General features: G+C 38.0%; 3 protein-coding genes across 3 annotated transcripts; 2 read left to right on the forward strand and 1 right to left on the reverse strand.

Annotated features, from left to right (window-relative positions):
• Positions 1-1,976: 1,976 nt before the first annotated feature.
• On the forward strand, positions 1,977-4,219 carry LOC137748755 (UPF0548 protein At2g17695). Its single transcript, XM_068488934.1, has 5 exons — positions 1,977-2,115; positions 3,221-3,281; positions 3,379-3,555; positions 3,642-3,840; positions 3,979-4,219. Exons 2-5 carry the CDS (start codon positions 3,223-3,225, stop codon positions 4,165-4,167), a joined length of 624 nt encoding a protein of 207 aa, XP_068345035.1. The 5' UTR covers positions 1,977-2,115; positions 3,221-3,222; the 3' UTR covers positions 4,168-4,219.
• A 1,938-nt stretch (positions 4,220-6,157) lies between these two features.
• Positions 6,158-8,062, forward strand: LOC137748541 (protein ROOT PRIMORDIUM DEFECTIVE 1-like). The gene has a single exon (XM_068488709.1). It carries the CDS (start codon positions 6,533-6,535, stop codon positions 7,790-7,792), a length of 1,260 nt encoding a protein of 419 aa, XP_068344810.1. The 5' UTR covers positions 6,158-6,532; the 3' UTR covers positions 7,793-8,062.
• A 1,625-nt stretch (positions 8,063-9,687) lies between these two features.
• Positions 9,688-12,160, reverse strand: LOC137748542 (probable CoA ligase CCL5). Its single transcript, XM_068488710.1, has 3 exons — positions 10,492-12,160; positions 10,284-10,389; positions 9,688-10,193 (listed from the first exon to the last, which is right to left on the reverse strand). Exons 1-3 carry the CDS (start codon positions 11,985-11,987, stop codon positions 10,065-10,067), a joined length of 1,731 nt encoding a protein of 576 aa, XP_068344811.1. The 5' UTR covers positions 11,988-12,160; the 3' UTR covers positions 9,688-10,064.
• Between the last annotated feature and the right edge of the window lie 3,310 nt (positions 12,161-15,470).

Raw genomic sequence — 15,470 nt, forward strand, 5'->3', positions numbered from 1 at the left:
GAGCTGAAACAATCTGAACAAATATGGTATAATCGTCACAGTGAATATTTGATCAAAGAAGGATATATCAACAATGTCATTTGCCCTTGTGTGTTCATTAAGAAATACAATTCTGGATTTGCTATAGTGGCAGTATATGTTGATGATATAAACCTAGTTGGAACTCTTGAAGAGCTCAATAAAACTGCTGAATATTTGAAAAGCGAATTTGAAATGAAAGACCTCGGGAAAACAAAATATTGTCTCACCCTACAGATCGAGCATTGTGCTAATGGAATTTTGGTCCATCAATCAGCTTACATTGAAAAAATCCTGAAACGATTTGGCATGGACAAGGCTTATCCACTCAGCACGCCAATGGTCGTTCGTTCTTTGGACATTAAGAAAGATCCATTTCGTCCAAAATAAGATGATGAAATGGTCCTTGGTCCAAAAGTACCATATCTGAGTGCAATAGGTGCTTTATTGTACTGAGCGCAATGTACTATACCAAATATAATTTTTTTAGTTAGCTTGTTAGCAAGATATAGCTCTACTCCAACAATGCGTCATTGGAAATGAGTTAAAGATGTTTTGCAATACGTTCGTGAGACAACAGACATGGGTCTCTTCTACTCAGGAAAATCCACAAATGACTAGATCCTTGCTGAATATGCAGATGCTGGTTTCCTCTCTGATCCGCATAAAGCCCACTCATAAACTAGATATGTGTTCACTAATTGAGATACAGCAATCTCATGGCGCTCAACTAAGTAAACATTAGTTGCTACATCTTTAAATCACTCAGAAATACTTACTTTACATGAAGCAAGTCTTGAATATTCCTGGTTAAGATCAATGATCCATCATATCCGGAATTCATGTGGTCTACCTTCGAAGACATACAATCCAACTGTCATCCATGAAGATAATGCAGCCTGTGTTGTCCAAATTAAGGAAGGATTCATTAAGGGCGATAAGACTAAACAATATCGCCAAAGTTTTTCAGTGCACATAAGCTTCAGAAGGCTAAAGTTATTGAAGTCAAACAAATCAGTTCCAATGAAAATCTAGCAGACATGTTCACCAAGTCTCTACCAAAGTGCACGTTTCAGAAGTTAGTGTAGAGTATCGGATTACGTCGACTTACCAATCAGCTAAATTTGAAGAATGCAGAATCAAGGGGAGATAAATATCAGGGGAAGAATCTATAATACATGCTTGTTGTACTATTTTTCCTTCGACTAAGATTTTTCCCACAGAGTTTTTCCTATCAAGGTTTTAACGAGGCAACATAAGCATACTTAACACTATATCAACAATCCAGGTAAAGTTGTACTCTTTTTCCTTTGCTATGATTTTTTCTCACTGAGTTTTTCCGAGTAAGGTTTTAATGAGGTAACTGATGTTGATATGTGGGCATCCAATGGAGAGTGTTATAGAATTAGTGGGTGAATGCCCACTCAAAAGAATGCTCAAATACTTAGTAATAGTGTTTGATACTTTCAAAAGTATCATCATTGTATTTTGATGGTTATAGTTACGAGAGTCACTCTATAAATAGAGCATTTCGTTTGTTATCAAATGCACTGTAAAAGAAAGCAAGAGAAATAATATCAGTATCTCTTCCTCTTTTTATCTGTCATCCTTTTTTGTGTTATAGTTTCTAAAGTTATAATATGATATTTTGCACATTTCACTCTTGTTTTAAAAAGGTTATTTCTATAGCCTTTGTATATTTATAACAATTATTATTATATAGGGCCTCGGTAACGCCACTGAGAATAAAGATTAGTTTCAAGACACGACCTATCTTTATACCGCCAATTTTTATGGTGACAATAAATTTGAGATTGAGCATATATTGGATTGGCCAACGGATCTAACCCGACCAACCCTAAACCGATGCCCACCCAACCACCAAATTGATTGTGTTGAGATATTGGTCTCTATGCACCCAAACGCAGAGACCAGTCCCCTTCTCAGTTCAAACCCAACGCCATAAACCCCCACACCAGTCCGTCTCGGGCGACTTCAACGGCTTCGAAGTAGTTGCGACGGCGGCGCCACCATCTCTTCTCTATTCCACCTCAGATTTCGACTAATATTTCAGACTTGGACGCAACCGCAACCAAGGTCAGTTTCATCTCCTCCACCTCATTTTTTATATAATTATTTGGTTATGTATTCAGGCTTCTGATTCAAAATCCTAACTCCTCATGATTTGTGAACCCTGATTTGGATTACTTCATCTGCTCTTACCTTTGCGTTTCCAAGTTGAGATATGACATTTGGGCTTTTGCCGCCGTTGTTTGAATTGTTTGAAGAATTAAGGCTTTGGTATCTTGAAAATTTTTATCATTTTTCAAAATATTTTTTAATAACATTTCTTGAAAACAATTTTCTTTAAAACTCAAAAACTTAATTAGTTTACGATTTTAAATTTTTAAATTTTACGACTTAAACTGAATAAAGATATCTAAAATGAGGGTTGCAGGAGAGGGAGAAAGAGAGGAGAGAAGACAAAAAAAAAGGTAAGAGATAATTGAAGAAAAGAGAGAATCAGATGAGATAGAGAGGAAGAGGAGTGAGAGAGAACCGAAAGAATGAAATGATTGAAAGAGAGACGAAAAAAAAAAATAAAAAAAAAATTAAAAAAAGGAGAGATGGGATGACGGAAAGAAAAAAAAAGTGGGTTTTAAGTTTAAAAAATCTAAAAGCTCATTTTTTATGTTTTTAAACAATAAATTATATTTTTGAGTTAGTTTCAAGTTCAGTTTTTGAAAATAGTCCTACCAAACAAGTTTTTAAGGTTTAAAACTTGAAAATTGTTTTTGAGTTTAAAAATTTGGATTCAAGTAGAGTACTAAACATGCCCTAAACTTTTTACGAACCTGAATTTTGGAAAATTAAAGCATTTATAGTTTTGGGTTCATTAGGTTAGCGATGAACATGTTTCCTGCGGTTAGGGGTTGATATGATTTTGGTGGGTGTTATTCCTTGGAGAATGCTACTTCTATTTGTTGGCCAAGCTTGCTTTTTCTTTACTTCATTTTGCATTTTATATATTTATGTTGTCGAAATAACACGGGCCATTTGTATGTTGAAAACTCTATACGATTAGTTTGCATTCTTTAATTTTCGTTTGCTTGAATTTGATGGGGGTTTTGCTCAAACTCCATGAACACAAACATTCTTCTGCTCAACATGTCATTTTTAATACTACGGATGCGTTTGGCAGGCATGGTTTTCTTGAGCTGGGGCAGGCCAACTCCTCAGGAACAAAAAGCTTGCATTGACAGGTAAACAACATTGCTCTTAATATATATTCATTTCTGCTACCGACGAATTGGAAGTTGAAGCCTTATTTATGAATTTGTGCGTAATGCTTATAACCAGGTCAGGTAGCTTTAACTATGACCCTAAATTCAAGGGAGCTACTGCCAAGTCCCTGTCTTCCCTCCAAGAAGATAAAGGCCTCTCAAAAGATGGCTTCTTGTTAAACCATTCTCGCAATTTGGTTGGTTCGGGTCTGGACACTTATGAAAAGGGCAAGACGGCTCTTCAGGACTGGAGGTCAGCCAATGTCGTTTCTAGATTAAAGGAATCTCAGTTGAGAAAGGAAAACGTTATCTTATGACAGAATGTGTGTGGTTTTGCAGGCATTTTGGATTGAATTGGGCATTTGTTGATCCGAAGACGCCAGTTCAAAATGGAGTGAAGTTTTGTGTTTGCGTCAAGGAGTTTCTGCCATGGGTCATGATGCCTCTCCAGGTTGTATATGTGAATGAAAATAAAAGAAGTAAACAGGCGATGGCATCTTTCCGTTTTGGAGGCGGTACCCTTCAAGGTCACCTGCTGGTTAGTTCTTTTTCACTTGGTTCAGTCTTCGTGAATTTAAGATCAAGAGGTGTTTAATTTGGAAAGAGAAGATTATAAATCATAGAGTTATATGAAAATCCAAACTGATTTGTGGTCCACAAATTTTGTGGAACGTAGGCTGGGGAAGAACGCTTCTCAATTGAACTGGATGAGAACAACCAAGTGTGGTATGAAATACTTTCCTTCTCGAAACCAGCTCACCTGTTATCATTCATTGGATACCCATATGTAATGCTTAGGCAGAAGTACTTTGCTCATCAATCTACTAATGCAATCATGAAACATCTGAATGCTTCAAAATCCTAGTGTATTTATATGCTAATGAAATTCCTTTTAATAAAAGCTTTCATTGTCGGTCTCTTATCTTCTTCTTATAGTTTAATTGACGGATATCATTATGACTCATCGTATTGACTTTGGTGTGTGTTTTTGTTAAATTGATTGATTTAACATGAATTTCACTTCTATTTTCTTGTTAAGCATCGTCTTTGGAACTTTTTTTGTTGTTATTAGAGACATTAGATGCGGACTCATTTCAAAATAGTAGCTACCCCTCAATTATCACAGCCAAACCAGTTTTGAATGCTGTTTGGTTGTTACTGCTTTAGTATGCTAATAGAAACATTCTATTAACCAAGTTGCTCTACGTCTGTATGGAATGCAACGGTGAGAGATCAGTTTCCCGGAGTCAAAAGCTCCTAACCGCATGTCCAGCTTCGGTTTGATCAAGAAGTGGGGGTGCCAAAGCGAGATTAGCACAGCCTCGATAATGTATTTGGTAGTGGAAAGTGGAATAGGATCCTATCCGGATCCTCTTTGTGAGGATCCGGAGAATCAATCAATCGTGTTCGTTTATCGCAATTGGAAATTATTTTAAAATTTTAATTTAAAATTGAATATAAATAGTACCAAACGAAAACTGACTGCGCGATGCACTATGAACGGACACGATTGATTGATCTCCGGATCCTCACAAAGAGGATCTGAAGAGGATCCTTGCCCGTGGAAAGTCTTGAGCAGAAGCTGAGAAGCAGTAATCCTCACCCACAAACAATATTCGATCATTTGAAAACTATAGATTTGATTATATATGGAATAACTAGCTGGATGTGATACATATGAAATGATTATATGCAATCGTTTTATTTTTCACTTCTTCTAAACATACATGGATATTATGGGCATGTTTAGAAATGATTTTAAAATGATGGAAATCGTTTTTGGTGAAAATATTTTTGGATTCTAAAAGTACTTGAAGAGCATTTTGGAAGAAAAAATTGCTTCTTTCAGGAGACACTTTAAGTGTTTTTCAAATATACACTAGCATTTTTACTAAAAGTGCTTTCAAACACACAAGTGGCAACCAACTAAAAACATATATTATTAAATTTATACTATCTTTATTTCAGAAAAATACAAAATGACATGTAATTTAAGTAAATTGAAAACTCTTGACGTGTTTATTGGTCAAAGGACTTTGATCAAATCTTTAAAAAAAGAATATATCTAAACTCTATAACTTGTAAAGAGAAGTGGGACTTGGCTACAATGCGTTTATATATTTATTACAATCATCAATTAACGGTCTTATATGATACAATGACCTCTAACATAATATCTTACCGTCCGTGGGTACTTAACTAGTCCTTAGAAAATCAATGCAGTTAACAAAAGGTAAAAGACAAATACACATGCACGTACTTTTTAATCTTATGTGTTGTATTCATATAAATTCATATAATTAATCAATTCAACGTTCAAAAATTAAGGATGAACGTAATTAAAAAAAATAAAAATTGTTTGTGCAAATAATTGAAATGACCAAAACGCCACGCGAGACGGCGAGGGTCAATTTATTAACCGTACACAATAACAAGGAAATTTGGGGACGAAAATGAAAGCGGAGGAGAAGTTGGGGTCGAAATAAAAAGAAAACATTTAACCTCTTGTTGTATTTGCGCTGCTGAGGTTGCAGAGCTTCTCTGAGGTTGCTGAGGTTGCAGAAGTGTCGATCTTCCAAGCTTACCAGGACCATGAACGCTCCAGTAACGGGTCAGCCTCTCTCTCTCTTGACAGCTCTCGTTGTCTCATAGAATAATACAGGTTTTAGCGACAAAGTGGTTAATTAAGGGTGTACCGTGATCGGTACTTCTGACAAGTGATAGTGAAGTATTTGCAACATGGCTTATGAATTGCGTCGCCTTTGATTGCTTTGGTTACTTTTTTTTTTTTTTTTCCTTTTCTTTTTGGTTTTGTTTTGTTTTTGTTTAATCTGCATTTCATCAACAAACAAGAATGTTCTTGTCTAACTTTGATACTCTCTGTCGCTTGTCGCTGGGCACCGATAAATCTCAGCCGATAAATTGCGGAATGAGGAGGTTTAAAGATATAGAAAGAGGAGAAGAAATGCAGCGGGTGCCATTGAAGCATGCTAACAAGTTTTGGGCGGCCATATTGAATCATTGATGCAGTTGAAGGTTTCAGGTTTAATTTGATCATCGGGCAATAGTTTAAGGGGGGATGGTGATTTATAAAATAGATGATGAAAGTTTTAGATTCGGTTGCATTTTGTGCCTTCGAGAATAGCAGGCAGGGGCAGATGTACAAGCCAACCACAACCCTTGATGAGGGCCGTGCAAATAGGTCATCTTAACCCACCAAATCAGGACCCATGAGACTATTCGAAAGCTCCAAACTCAGCCTCTTCGAGTTCAAAGCTTCTGTATTATGCTCACAAGTGACCCCTTTTGGCCCCTTCAATTCCTTTGTACAAAAAAGATGGCTAAAGCCTGTAATTTCGGCGCGAACACGCTTAGAAGACCGAACAAGGGACTCGAAGATAGACAAACTCACAACCGACCTCAAGAAGCTCGATATCATCCTAAAGCTCCATGACCTCATGTCCAGTCGGAAGCGCGGACCCTTTGTGTCCTTGCAACTGATGTCTCGATGGAGGAACCTTGTGGGGCTTAATGTAGGCATTGGCGCCTTTGTTCACAAATACCCACATGTTTTTGAGGTGTTTAAACATCCGGTACGATGCAGTTTGTGTTGCAGGATAAGTAAGAAAATGAGGGGTTTAATAGAGGAAGAGGCAATGGCTATGAAACAATGGGAACTCGAAGTTGTTCATCGTGTAAAGAAGTTGTTGATGATGTCTGTAAGTGGCACTCTGCGTGTCCATGCTTTGAGGTTGGTCAGGAGAGAATTTGGATTGCCCGAGGATTTCAGAGAGTCTATCCTTGGTAAATATTCAAAGGATTTTAGGTTGATTGATTTAGAGGTTGTAGAACTGATTAGCAGAGATGAGAATTTGGATGTTGCTGAAATTGAGAAATGGCGAGAGAAGGAATTTAAAGAGAAGTGGTTGAGTGAGTTTGAGACAAAGTACGCCTTCCCTATAAATTTCCCAACAGGGTATGAGATCCAGGCAGGATTTAGAGATAAGTTGAAGAATTGGCAAAGGCTTCCTTACGTGAAGCCTTATGACAGGAAAGAGGTCCGCATTCGTACTTGTGGAGGGATAGAGAGGTATGAGAAACGGGCGGTTGGTATTCTTCACGAGTTCTTGAGTTTGACAGTAGAGAAGATGGTTGAGGTTGAAAGATTATCTCATTTTCGGAGAGATTTTTCTATGGTCGTTAATGTGCGGGAGCTTATCTTGAAGCACCCTGGAATATTTTACATATCAACCAGACGTAATAGTCAAACTGTTTTTCTTAGAGAGGCTTATAGTAAAGGGTGCCTGATTGAGTCCAATCCGATGTATGATGTTCGAAGGAAAACTTTAGACCTTGTTTTCCTAGGGCGTCGAAATACTAGACAAATGCCAGCTCCAAAGGAAATTAAGGAGTTCAAAGTAGATGGGGATGGCAAAATGGATGGTGACTGGGTTATTCCAATGTTAGAGAACTTGGACAATGGAAGTTGAAATTGGTAATTCAAGGTTTCACAAATACAATGAGAGTCCTTGAAACTAGTGAAATGGATATGTTGATCATTTGGTGATGATCCATATTTTTAAACACATGTCATCTGAAAAATAACTTGAGTTGGACTCTTCAATGAAGAATGCTTGCCCTCACAACCCACTCGAGAAGACTGAACCTGCTGACGATGTGGTAATGACGCTTCCCTCTTAAGAGATCTCTGTTGATATTTATTTTGTCTTAAATGTTCATAAACATATATTATTTTTGTGGTCGAAAAAAGGATCTTCTACTTGGTCTGATCAGTTTTACTCTGTAGTTCCAACACCGCATCATTGCACCTTCTTAGCTATTAAACAAAACTTGTTTATTTGTATACTTACTTTTCTTCTAGTAATAGCTCGCCAACCACCAATATAGCTTTTGGAGGATTATTTATGCCACATTCACTATCCATCTCATAATTTATGTAGTGCTGAAACCAGGATATGTGTGAACATGAAAATCTCAGATGGTCGTGAACTCTAAGAAAGTCTTAAATACTTGTACATGCCATGTTAACCTTTATTTATTTATGCCCGCAAGTCATGTCTTCTTACTTGGGAAATACTGTCCTTTCATGTTACTTTCTGCGTAGATCCATGTGAAATTGTGGTCGTCCAAACTAAGACAGAAAGTGAGGAAAAAGAGGTTCAGAGTTAGGTTAATTTTGGATTTGAAAGGTGTTATAGTTTTCAAATCTTCTATGGGGATGCACTGTTGCTTCTTCTTATAGCTATTTTCCTTTTTAAGATCATCAATAACATTCGTAGAAAAAATATATTTCCACACAGGCAGATGTAACCCAAATGCTTAACATATATTCTTTAATAATTGTATTCACCAATTCTAATTATAAAAGAGGGTGGTTTTCTGAAAAACTATTATTTTTTGTTACCAAACTAAAACATAACCCAATTGAAGATTGCTTTATCAAAGAGTTCTCTAGTATCTCTCTTATTTGGTGGTTTTCAAAAGAACTTGAAATTAGTGGCATGGTGCTTACATGGAGCCATGGATGTCTCACTCTGGACTGGTTTTATTGTTTCTTCTTCCTTCCTTCTAACATTAGGTGATTAACACCGTCCATCTGGTTAAATTGGTTGGAAAAACTGATTCTCAGATAGGTTGGAAAGAGATGATGCAAGAGGACCAAATTGTTATGGTTGATGCTTTTAGGTTTGTCTTGTAAACTCTCTTTGTACTCGTATGCCTTCATAGATGAATTGTTTTATATTAGAAGGTTCTCGTATATACCAAAACTGACTTCTTGCCTTGAACATGACAATGGTTATATCTTAATCTAATATAATTCAGTAAAGTATATGACAGTCAAAATGTTATGGTGCAGATCATACTAGGACGTAGTATTATAGGTCCGAAGTTATTTGGTGGTTATTCAGCTTCTTAGACCTTGAAACTATACAAGCCTTTGTGTTTGTCATTTCAATTGGGACATTTTATCCCTTCTTCTTTTTGGCTGTAAAAGAGAGAGAACCTCCCTTTTAAATTAGAAACTAAATGCAAAAATTGTAAGAAATAATAAAAAAGAGAGAATTATAATAATGTTCGATGCTAGGGGTAGGAGCCTAGGAGATAACATCTAATTGGTAGAATGACCTAACAGTCAACAGTGCTTTTGTATCCTTCATAAATGATGCAAGGTAAGTTGTGGTGCTGGAGCAAATGAATCCGGGGGGAAGGGAGTGGGTGTTATAGGAGGGCGAGTTGATATTTTGCTATATCTTGTTGAAGTACTTGGTGTTTCTTACTTGGTCTTTTTGCCCTGTCTGAATTGTTTACTGCCTTATCTGTCATCTGTTGTACAGGCATAACCCCAGTTTGCTATGATCTAAAAACAACATGACAAGAATGCCTAGTACTGTCGAAAAGATGTCTACTTCCCAAAATATCGGGGCTATAACATTATGGAGCCGAGGTCTTGGCATTTTCCAAGTTGATATTATTTTGTAACAAAAAGTGCCAACAGATTCAGTGGCTCATTCAGGTCATTAATCTTCAGGACCTCTCATCGAATTGCTTTAACTCCCATATTTGGGTTATATGGTGAGTGAGCAATGCATGCTAGAGAAACATGGATTGGTTCTTAGAATGGATAACATTGATCTTTATTGAATTTAAAAACCTCAAATGTATGATTCAAACGACAATAATCTGTAACTCTTACTTTATATTTTGTAACTTGCTTATCCCGGAATGGCAGATAAAAAGGCATTACAATCTAGAGACTGTTTGCTGTTTGTTTTGTAAGATAACCAGTTCCTTCCTTAAGATTTTACTTGCTGGTGACCGCGGAATGGCAGAGATAAAGTCCACTCTTCTTACTTTTTTGTAGGGAGCCACCTGAAAATTTCGAGTACCAGAAGTTAGAAGACTGTTTCTCAAGATTAGTGGCTACTGAAAAAGGATGCAGAATGAATCTCAAAGACTGACCTGGCCGGCAACAAATTGGATGACTTGGTCTTCAGTGAGTCCATCTGGACTAGCTGCTCTCACCACATATGCCATTGGTATTTTTCCTGCTTCTTCGTCTTCAACACTGCATCATTTTTAGTTGTATTATACACACAGATAGATATAGATATGGATGCAGATATAAGGAGCTTGTTCGCATTTAGAAAGAGGGAGGTAAGCAACGCACGGTATAACGGCTGCATCAAGAATTTGAGGATGACTCAAAAGTATGGCCTCCAATTCCGCCGGAGCAACCTGATATCCATTATGCTTGATGAGCTCCTTTATCCGATCAACGATGAAAAGGAAGCCTTCCTCATTAAAATAGCAAAGATCACCAGTTTTCAGCCAGCCATTTGAGTCAATAGCTGCAAGTGTCGATTCCACATTCCCCAAATACTCTTTCATAATAGTAGGGCTCTTTAGCCACAGCTCTCCTTCCTTATATGGCGGCAAGGCCTCCCCGGTTTCGATATCCACTATCTTAGCAGAAAAACCCGGCAGCAGCACCCCACAAGAGGCGGAGTGAGCCTTTGCCTGCTTGTCTGAAATGAAAATAGTTGCTGCACCACAGCTTTCCGTTAGGCCATAGCCTGGCCTCATCTCAACCCAAGGAAACCGCTCTCTAAACTCATCAATCAATTCTTTGCTCAACGGTGCGGCCCCTGAGCTCACCCTCCTCAGAGACGATAAGTCGTGGGCAGCTTTGCTTGCGTACTTTACTAGTCCAAGAATCACCGGAGGCACGGCTGGTATGTTGCTCACTTTGTGAGTTTTTATAGCATCCAACATGGTGTTGAACTCAAACCTTTGCATCAAAACAGTGGTGGTTCCTGCGCAAAACAATCCAAGGCCGAAGAAAGCGAGCCCATAGATGTGGAACATAGGAATGAAGCACAAAAACACATCGTCCTGTGCTGATGTTTCGTCCACCGTCCATCTGAGCATTGTGATAATGGCAATGAAATTTGCATGTGTTAGAACTACACCTTTACTTGTCCCAGTAGTCCCTGAGGAGTACAAAATAGCAGCAGTGTCTGACTGAGTCGGACGGGCTTGCAACAACTCGGTCGGAATGGGATCATAACCTTCAATCAACTGTTCAATGGTGAGTGAGTCATCACCACTTAACGGCCTTGATGTTAATATTGTAGGCACCCCAGTTGGGACCAATTTGTGAAGCTCCTCAGGAGATGAAATAGCAAGCTTGGCACCCGAATCGCGAACTTGCTTGCCGATTTCTGACTCGGTGTTGATCGGATTTGCCGTGGTTAAAATTGCACCAATTGACAACACTGCCAGGCATATGGTTGGGTACAAAAGTGAGTTAGGTGACAAGAGAAAAACCACATCCCCTTTTCTAACACCAAGTGCCTGGTACAAGCCTGAAGCAAGAGCATGAATTGAATGACGAAGCTGTTCATAGGTGACTCGTTCGTTGGTGGCCGAGTCAATGAGTGCAACTCGCGACTCAGCCTCATATCGGGGCAGAAACTGCGACAAAATAAATGTGGCCGTGTCGAGGTTATGCTTGGCGGGGATTTTGTAACGGGGACCAATGTTGAGAGGGGAGTGATATATTCCGGTTGTTGGGTCGAAACCATTTGTAGTACTTCCCGCAATGTGGACTCGATCATCCCCGCTGGAGAACTCTTGGAGAGACATTATGCTTTTGAAACTCATATGTGGCGAATGTGTTACGTTAAAGTTTGGTGCAATATAATGCAAATAAATAGGACTGTATTTAGGGTTATATTATTGTTGATTGAGTATGACATTCGAGGTTTAACATTGTTAAAAACGTCAATGAAAGTTAGATTATCGTTAATTGCTTCAAACATTCATATGTTCTCAGTGGCCGGCAGAACAATTCAACGGAATATTCACTGAATAAATCTATGTTTTGTTTTTTGCCTTTAAACATTCATAGTTTCCATATATCTGCCGTACAGAAAAAAAAAAAAAACAAAAGAAATGTATTAAAAGGGTTGATGAATCATAATCCGTGTTGTAAATCCTGAACTACCGGAAGGGAGTTTTGAACTTGGGTGCAGTCGGGAAAGTAGACGCCTCTAGTCATTTTGAACTTGGGTGGGGCGAGAATGGGAATACGCGGATGTAGTCAATTGAGTTAAGACTAGGTCTGCTAAACAAGATATTGATGATTTGAGTATTTTAAGATCGTGATGTCATTCAACAGCAACTTGGAATGAGGATCCTCTCTGGATCCTCTTTGTGAAGATGCAGGGGATCTTCTAATCGTGTCTATTTATCGTATGTCATGTAGTCCATTTTTCAGGTAGCATTTATATTCAATTTTAAATGAAAAAATGATATATGACCGTATGGTGTACGATGAACGGATACGATTGAAGAATTCCCAGAATCCTCACAAAGAGGATCCTAAGAGGATCATCATTCAGTAGCCTGAATCCATAAGAAAGTTGTTTGAAAATCAAGCTGGCATTGGCATTGTGCAGAGGAATAAGTTTTAAGGTTGTAGCTAGCATTACAAAATTTAAGGAAGATATTTGTACCATACTTGACCAATCTACCAAGCATCGGTCAACTTCATATCTTTAAGGATCCACTAAGGGGTTCATGCTGAGGTAGCCCTGCTAAGGCACAAGGGTTTCTCTCCAACCAGGAGGCCAATCATGGCACGACACATGTCAACGTCGGAATAAAGCTCATAGAGTCCCACATCGACCACGAACAAAAGTTGGACACCCTCCTCAACTATAAAAGAAGACCATTCCCCTACAATGAAAATCCCTAACGTTATTATTGTACTTAAACTAGTCATTAGAACTCACTAATGATGATTATGCTTGAACCTATGTATTTGTGTAAACCCTTCACTATTAATGAGACGTCCTCTACTCCGTGGACATAGCCAAACTTAAGTGAATAACATACATCTTGTGTTTGCTTCCCTATATCTATCTCTTTACATATTTATCCCCAATAGTGACCGGAGCAACCGAGCGAAGGTTACAAACTTGATACTTTACGTTGTTCCGAAGTCTTCATTGGTTTTTTGCATGATATTAAAAAGTCGTTAATTTTGCATAGTTAAATTATGAATATATGAGTTAAAAGTCAGAGACTTCATCCATTACGCAATCCACCACTCGTTTGTATGAGTTAATTGACAGACAAAGTGATGGAGGTATGACATTGCAACAAATTCATAAGATAAGATATGACATTGAAATGTTTTAAAGATGAGGTATGAAACTATGGTTGGCCCAACAGTTGAGGTAGTTTTTTGTAATTTACCCAACAAAAAACATAATTAATTGAAACTTTTTTAAATGATATATATACACACCACAAATATAGATTAAGATTAAGGTTCTAAAAGACGCTAGGCGCTAGTAGGTGGCAGGTTGGGGCCTATCGCTTAGGCGGCCAGGTAGGCGCCTAGGTGAACTAGGCGTATTTAAGTAAATCCATTATATTTCGTTAAAAATAAGTGTCTGTTTATACTTCAAATATATATAATTTCATCATAAACTACAAAATAGAAAGACATATATATTATGAAGTATTAGAACATAATGAAAACATAGAGAACAAGCATATAATGTGTGTTCATTTAAGTATTCAACAAGCCTCTTATAATTGATTAAAAAAATAAAATGCAAAATGAAAGTTATCTATTTTCTGTCTAAGTGAATTGCAACCTATAAGGGTGCCTAAGCGGTCTAGGCAGACGCCTTAGCAGGTCTAGGCGCCCTTTCCTAGTTTTCAAACACCTAGGCATTAATCGGGCAATGGTCAGCCACCTAACGCCAAGGCGGGGCCTAGGCGAGGATTTTTAAAACAATGATTAGGGTTAGGGGATAGACAATTTGATTATGATTTAATCAAAAAGTCATACAATTTCGGCTTTGAGCAAAATTTATAGACATGATCTTTTAGAAAATATTTAAAAGACAAATTGTTTAAATAATTAATACAAGGGTAAATTACATAAAACTACCTCAACTATTGGGTCAGTCACAGTTTCATGCCCCATCTTTAAAAAATTGTCATACCTCATCTACGAATTTTTTACAATTTCATACATTCCATCAGTTTTCTGTCAATTCTTCCGTTAAATAGTGACGTGGCTTGAGACAGGCCTACTCTTTATTAAAAAATTAAAAAAAATATTAAAAATATTAATTAAATATTAAAAAACTAAAAAAAACTTTTTTGTTTTTGCATGTGGGACCCATCCCTACAAACCCATCACCCCACCCCTTATCCCCATCAAAAAATTTCTCCGCTCCTGTCTTCCCCCAACCCAAACCCAAATCCAACCCACGCCAACATCCCCTAACCCTCCCCGGCCACTCATCCCACTCCCCCACTCTTCTCATCTCTCCCCCAAAAACAAACAAATTTTGAAAAAAAAAAAAAAAAACACAACCCCAGAATATTTTGATTTTCGGCAAACCCAGCCAAATTTCTCAGCACACCCGTGCCCGAAGCCTACGAGCCCATCTTGGAAAATGTCCAATAGTGAGGAGAAAGAGAGTTTAGGGGTCGAGGCGGGTCAGGATCGAGTCGGGGCTTCTGCTGGCTCTCTATAGAGAGAGAAAGTGAGGAGAGGGAGAGTTTGGGGGTTCCGCTTTTTAGGGTTTACAGAGGAGAGAGATGAGAGAGAAAATGTGGGATCGGATCGGGGAGGTGGTTGCGAAGGAGAAGACAAGGGGGATCGGATCGGGTTTGAGCCCGTGAGAGGTAGAGATCTGATGGAACGTAATGGATGGAGATGAACAGAGGGAAGGGAGGAGAGGAACGGAGAGAGGGGGAGTCGAAGAAGTGGCAGATGAGAGGTTGGGGTGACCGGAGATGGGTGAGTTGGATGTTTGGGTGAACTGGGAATAAGGGGTGGGGTGATGGGTTTGTAAGGGATTGGTCCCACAAGCAAAATAAATATTAAATGAATTTTTTTAGTTTTAATTGATTTTTTAATATTTTATTAATTTTTAATAGAATGGGCCCCATCTCAAATCACATCACTATTTAACAGAAGAATTAACAGAAAACTAATAGAAGGTATGAAATTGTAAAAATTTTGTAGATAAGGTATGTCATTGAAATTTTTTAAAGATGGGGTATGAAACTATGACTAATCTAATAGTTGAAGTAGTTTTATGTAATTTACCCTTA

Source organism: Pyrus communis, chromosome 10 (assembly GCF_963583255.1).
Source record: "Pyrus communis chromosome 10, drPyrComm1.1, whole genome shotgun sequence".
NCBI lineage: Eukaryota > Viridiplantae > Streptophyta > Magnoliopsida > Rosales > Rosaceae > Pyrus > Pyrus communis.

Excerpts from the sequence above, each read along its gene's own strand:
- LOC137748755 (XM_068488934.1), top strand. The coding sequence starts at position 3,223 with ATGGTTTTCTTGAGCTGGGGCAGGCCAACTCCTCAGGAACAAAAAGCT. Across the intron at positions 3,282-3,378 it reads CAAAAAGCTTGCATTGACAG|GTCAGGTAGCTTTAACTATG; the intron begins GTAAACAACATT and ends GCTTATAACCAG. Across the intron at positions 3,841-3,978 it reads CCCTTCAAGGTCACCTGCTG|GCTGGGGAAGAACGCTTCTC; the intron begins GTTAGTTCTTTT and ends TGTGGAACGTAG.
- LOC137748541 (XM_068488709.1), top strand. The coding sequence starts at position 6,533 with ATGAGACTATTCGAAAGCTCCAAACTCAGCCTCTTCGAGTTCAAAGCT.
- LOC137748542 (XM_068488710.1), bottom strand. The coding sequence starts at position 11,987 with ATGAGTTTCAAAAGCATAATGTCTCTCCAAGAGTTCTCCAGCGGGGAT. Across the intron at positions 10,390-10,491 it reads CTTGATGCAGCCGTTATACC|TGTTGAAGACGAAGAAGCAG; the intron begins GTGCGTTGCTTA and ends AAAATGATGCAG. Across the intron at positions 10,194-10,283 it reads TCCAATTTGTTGCCGGCCAG|GTGGCTCCCTACAAAAAAGT; the intron begins GTCAGTCTTTGA and ends CGAAATTTTCAG.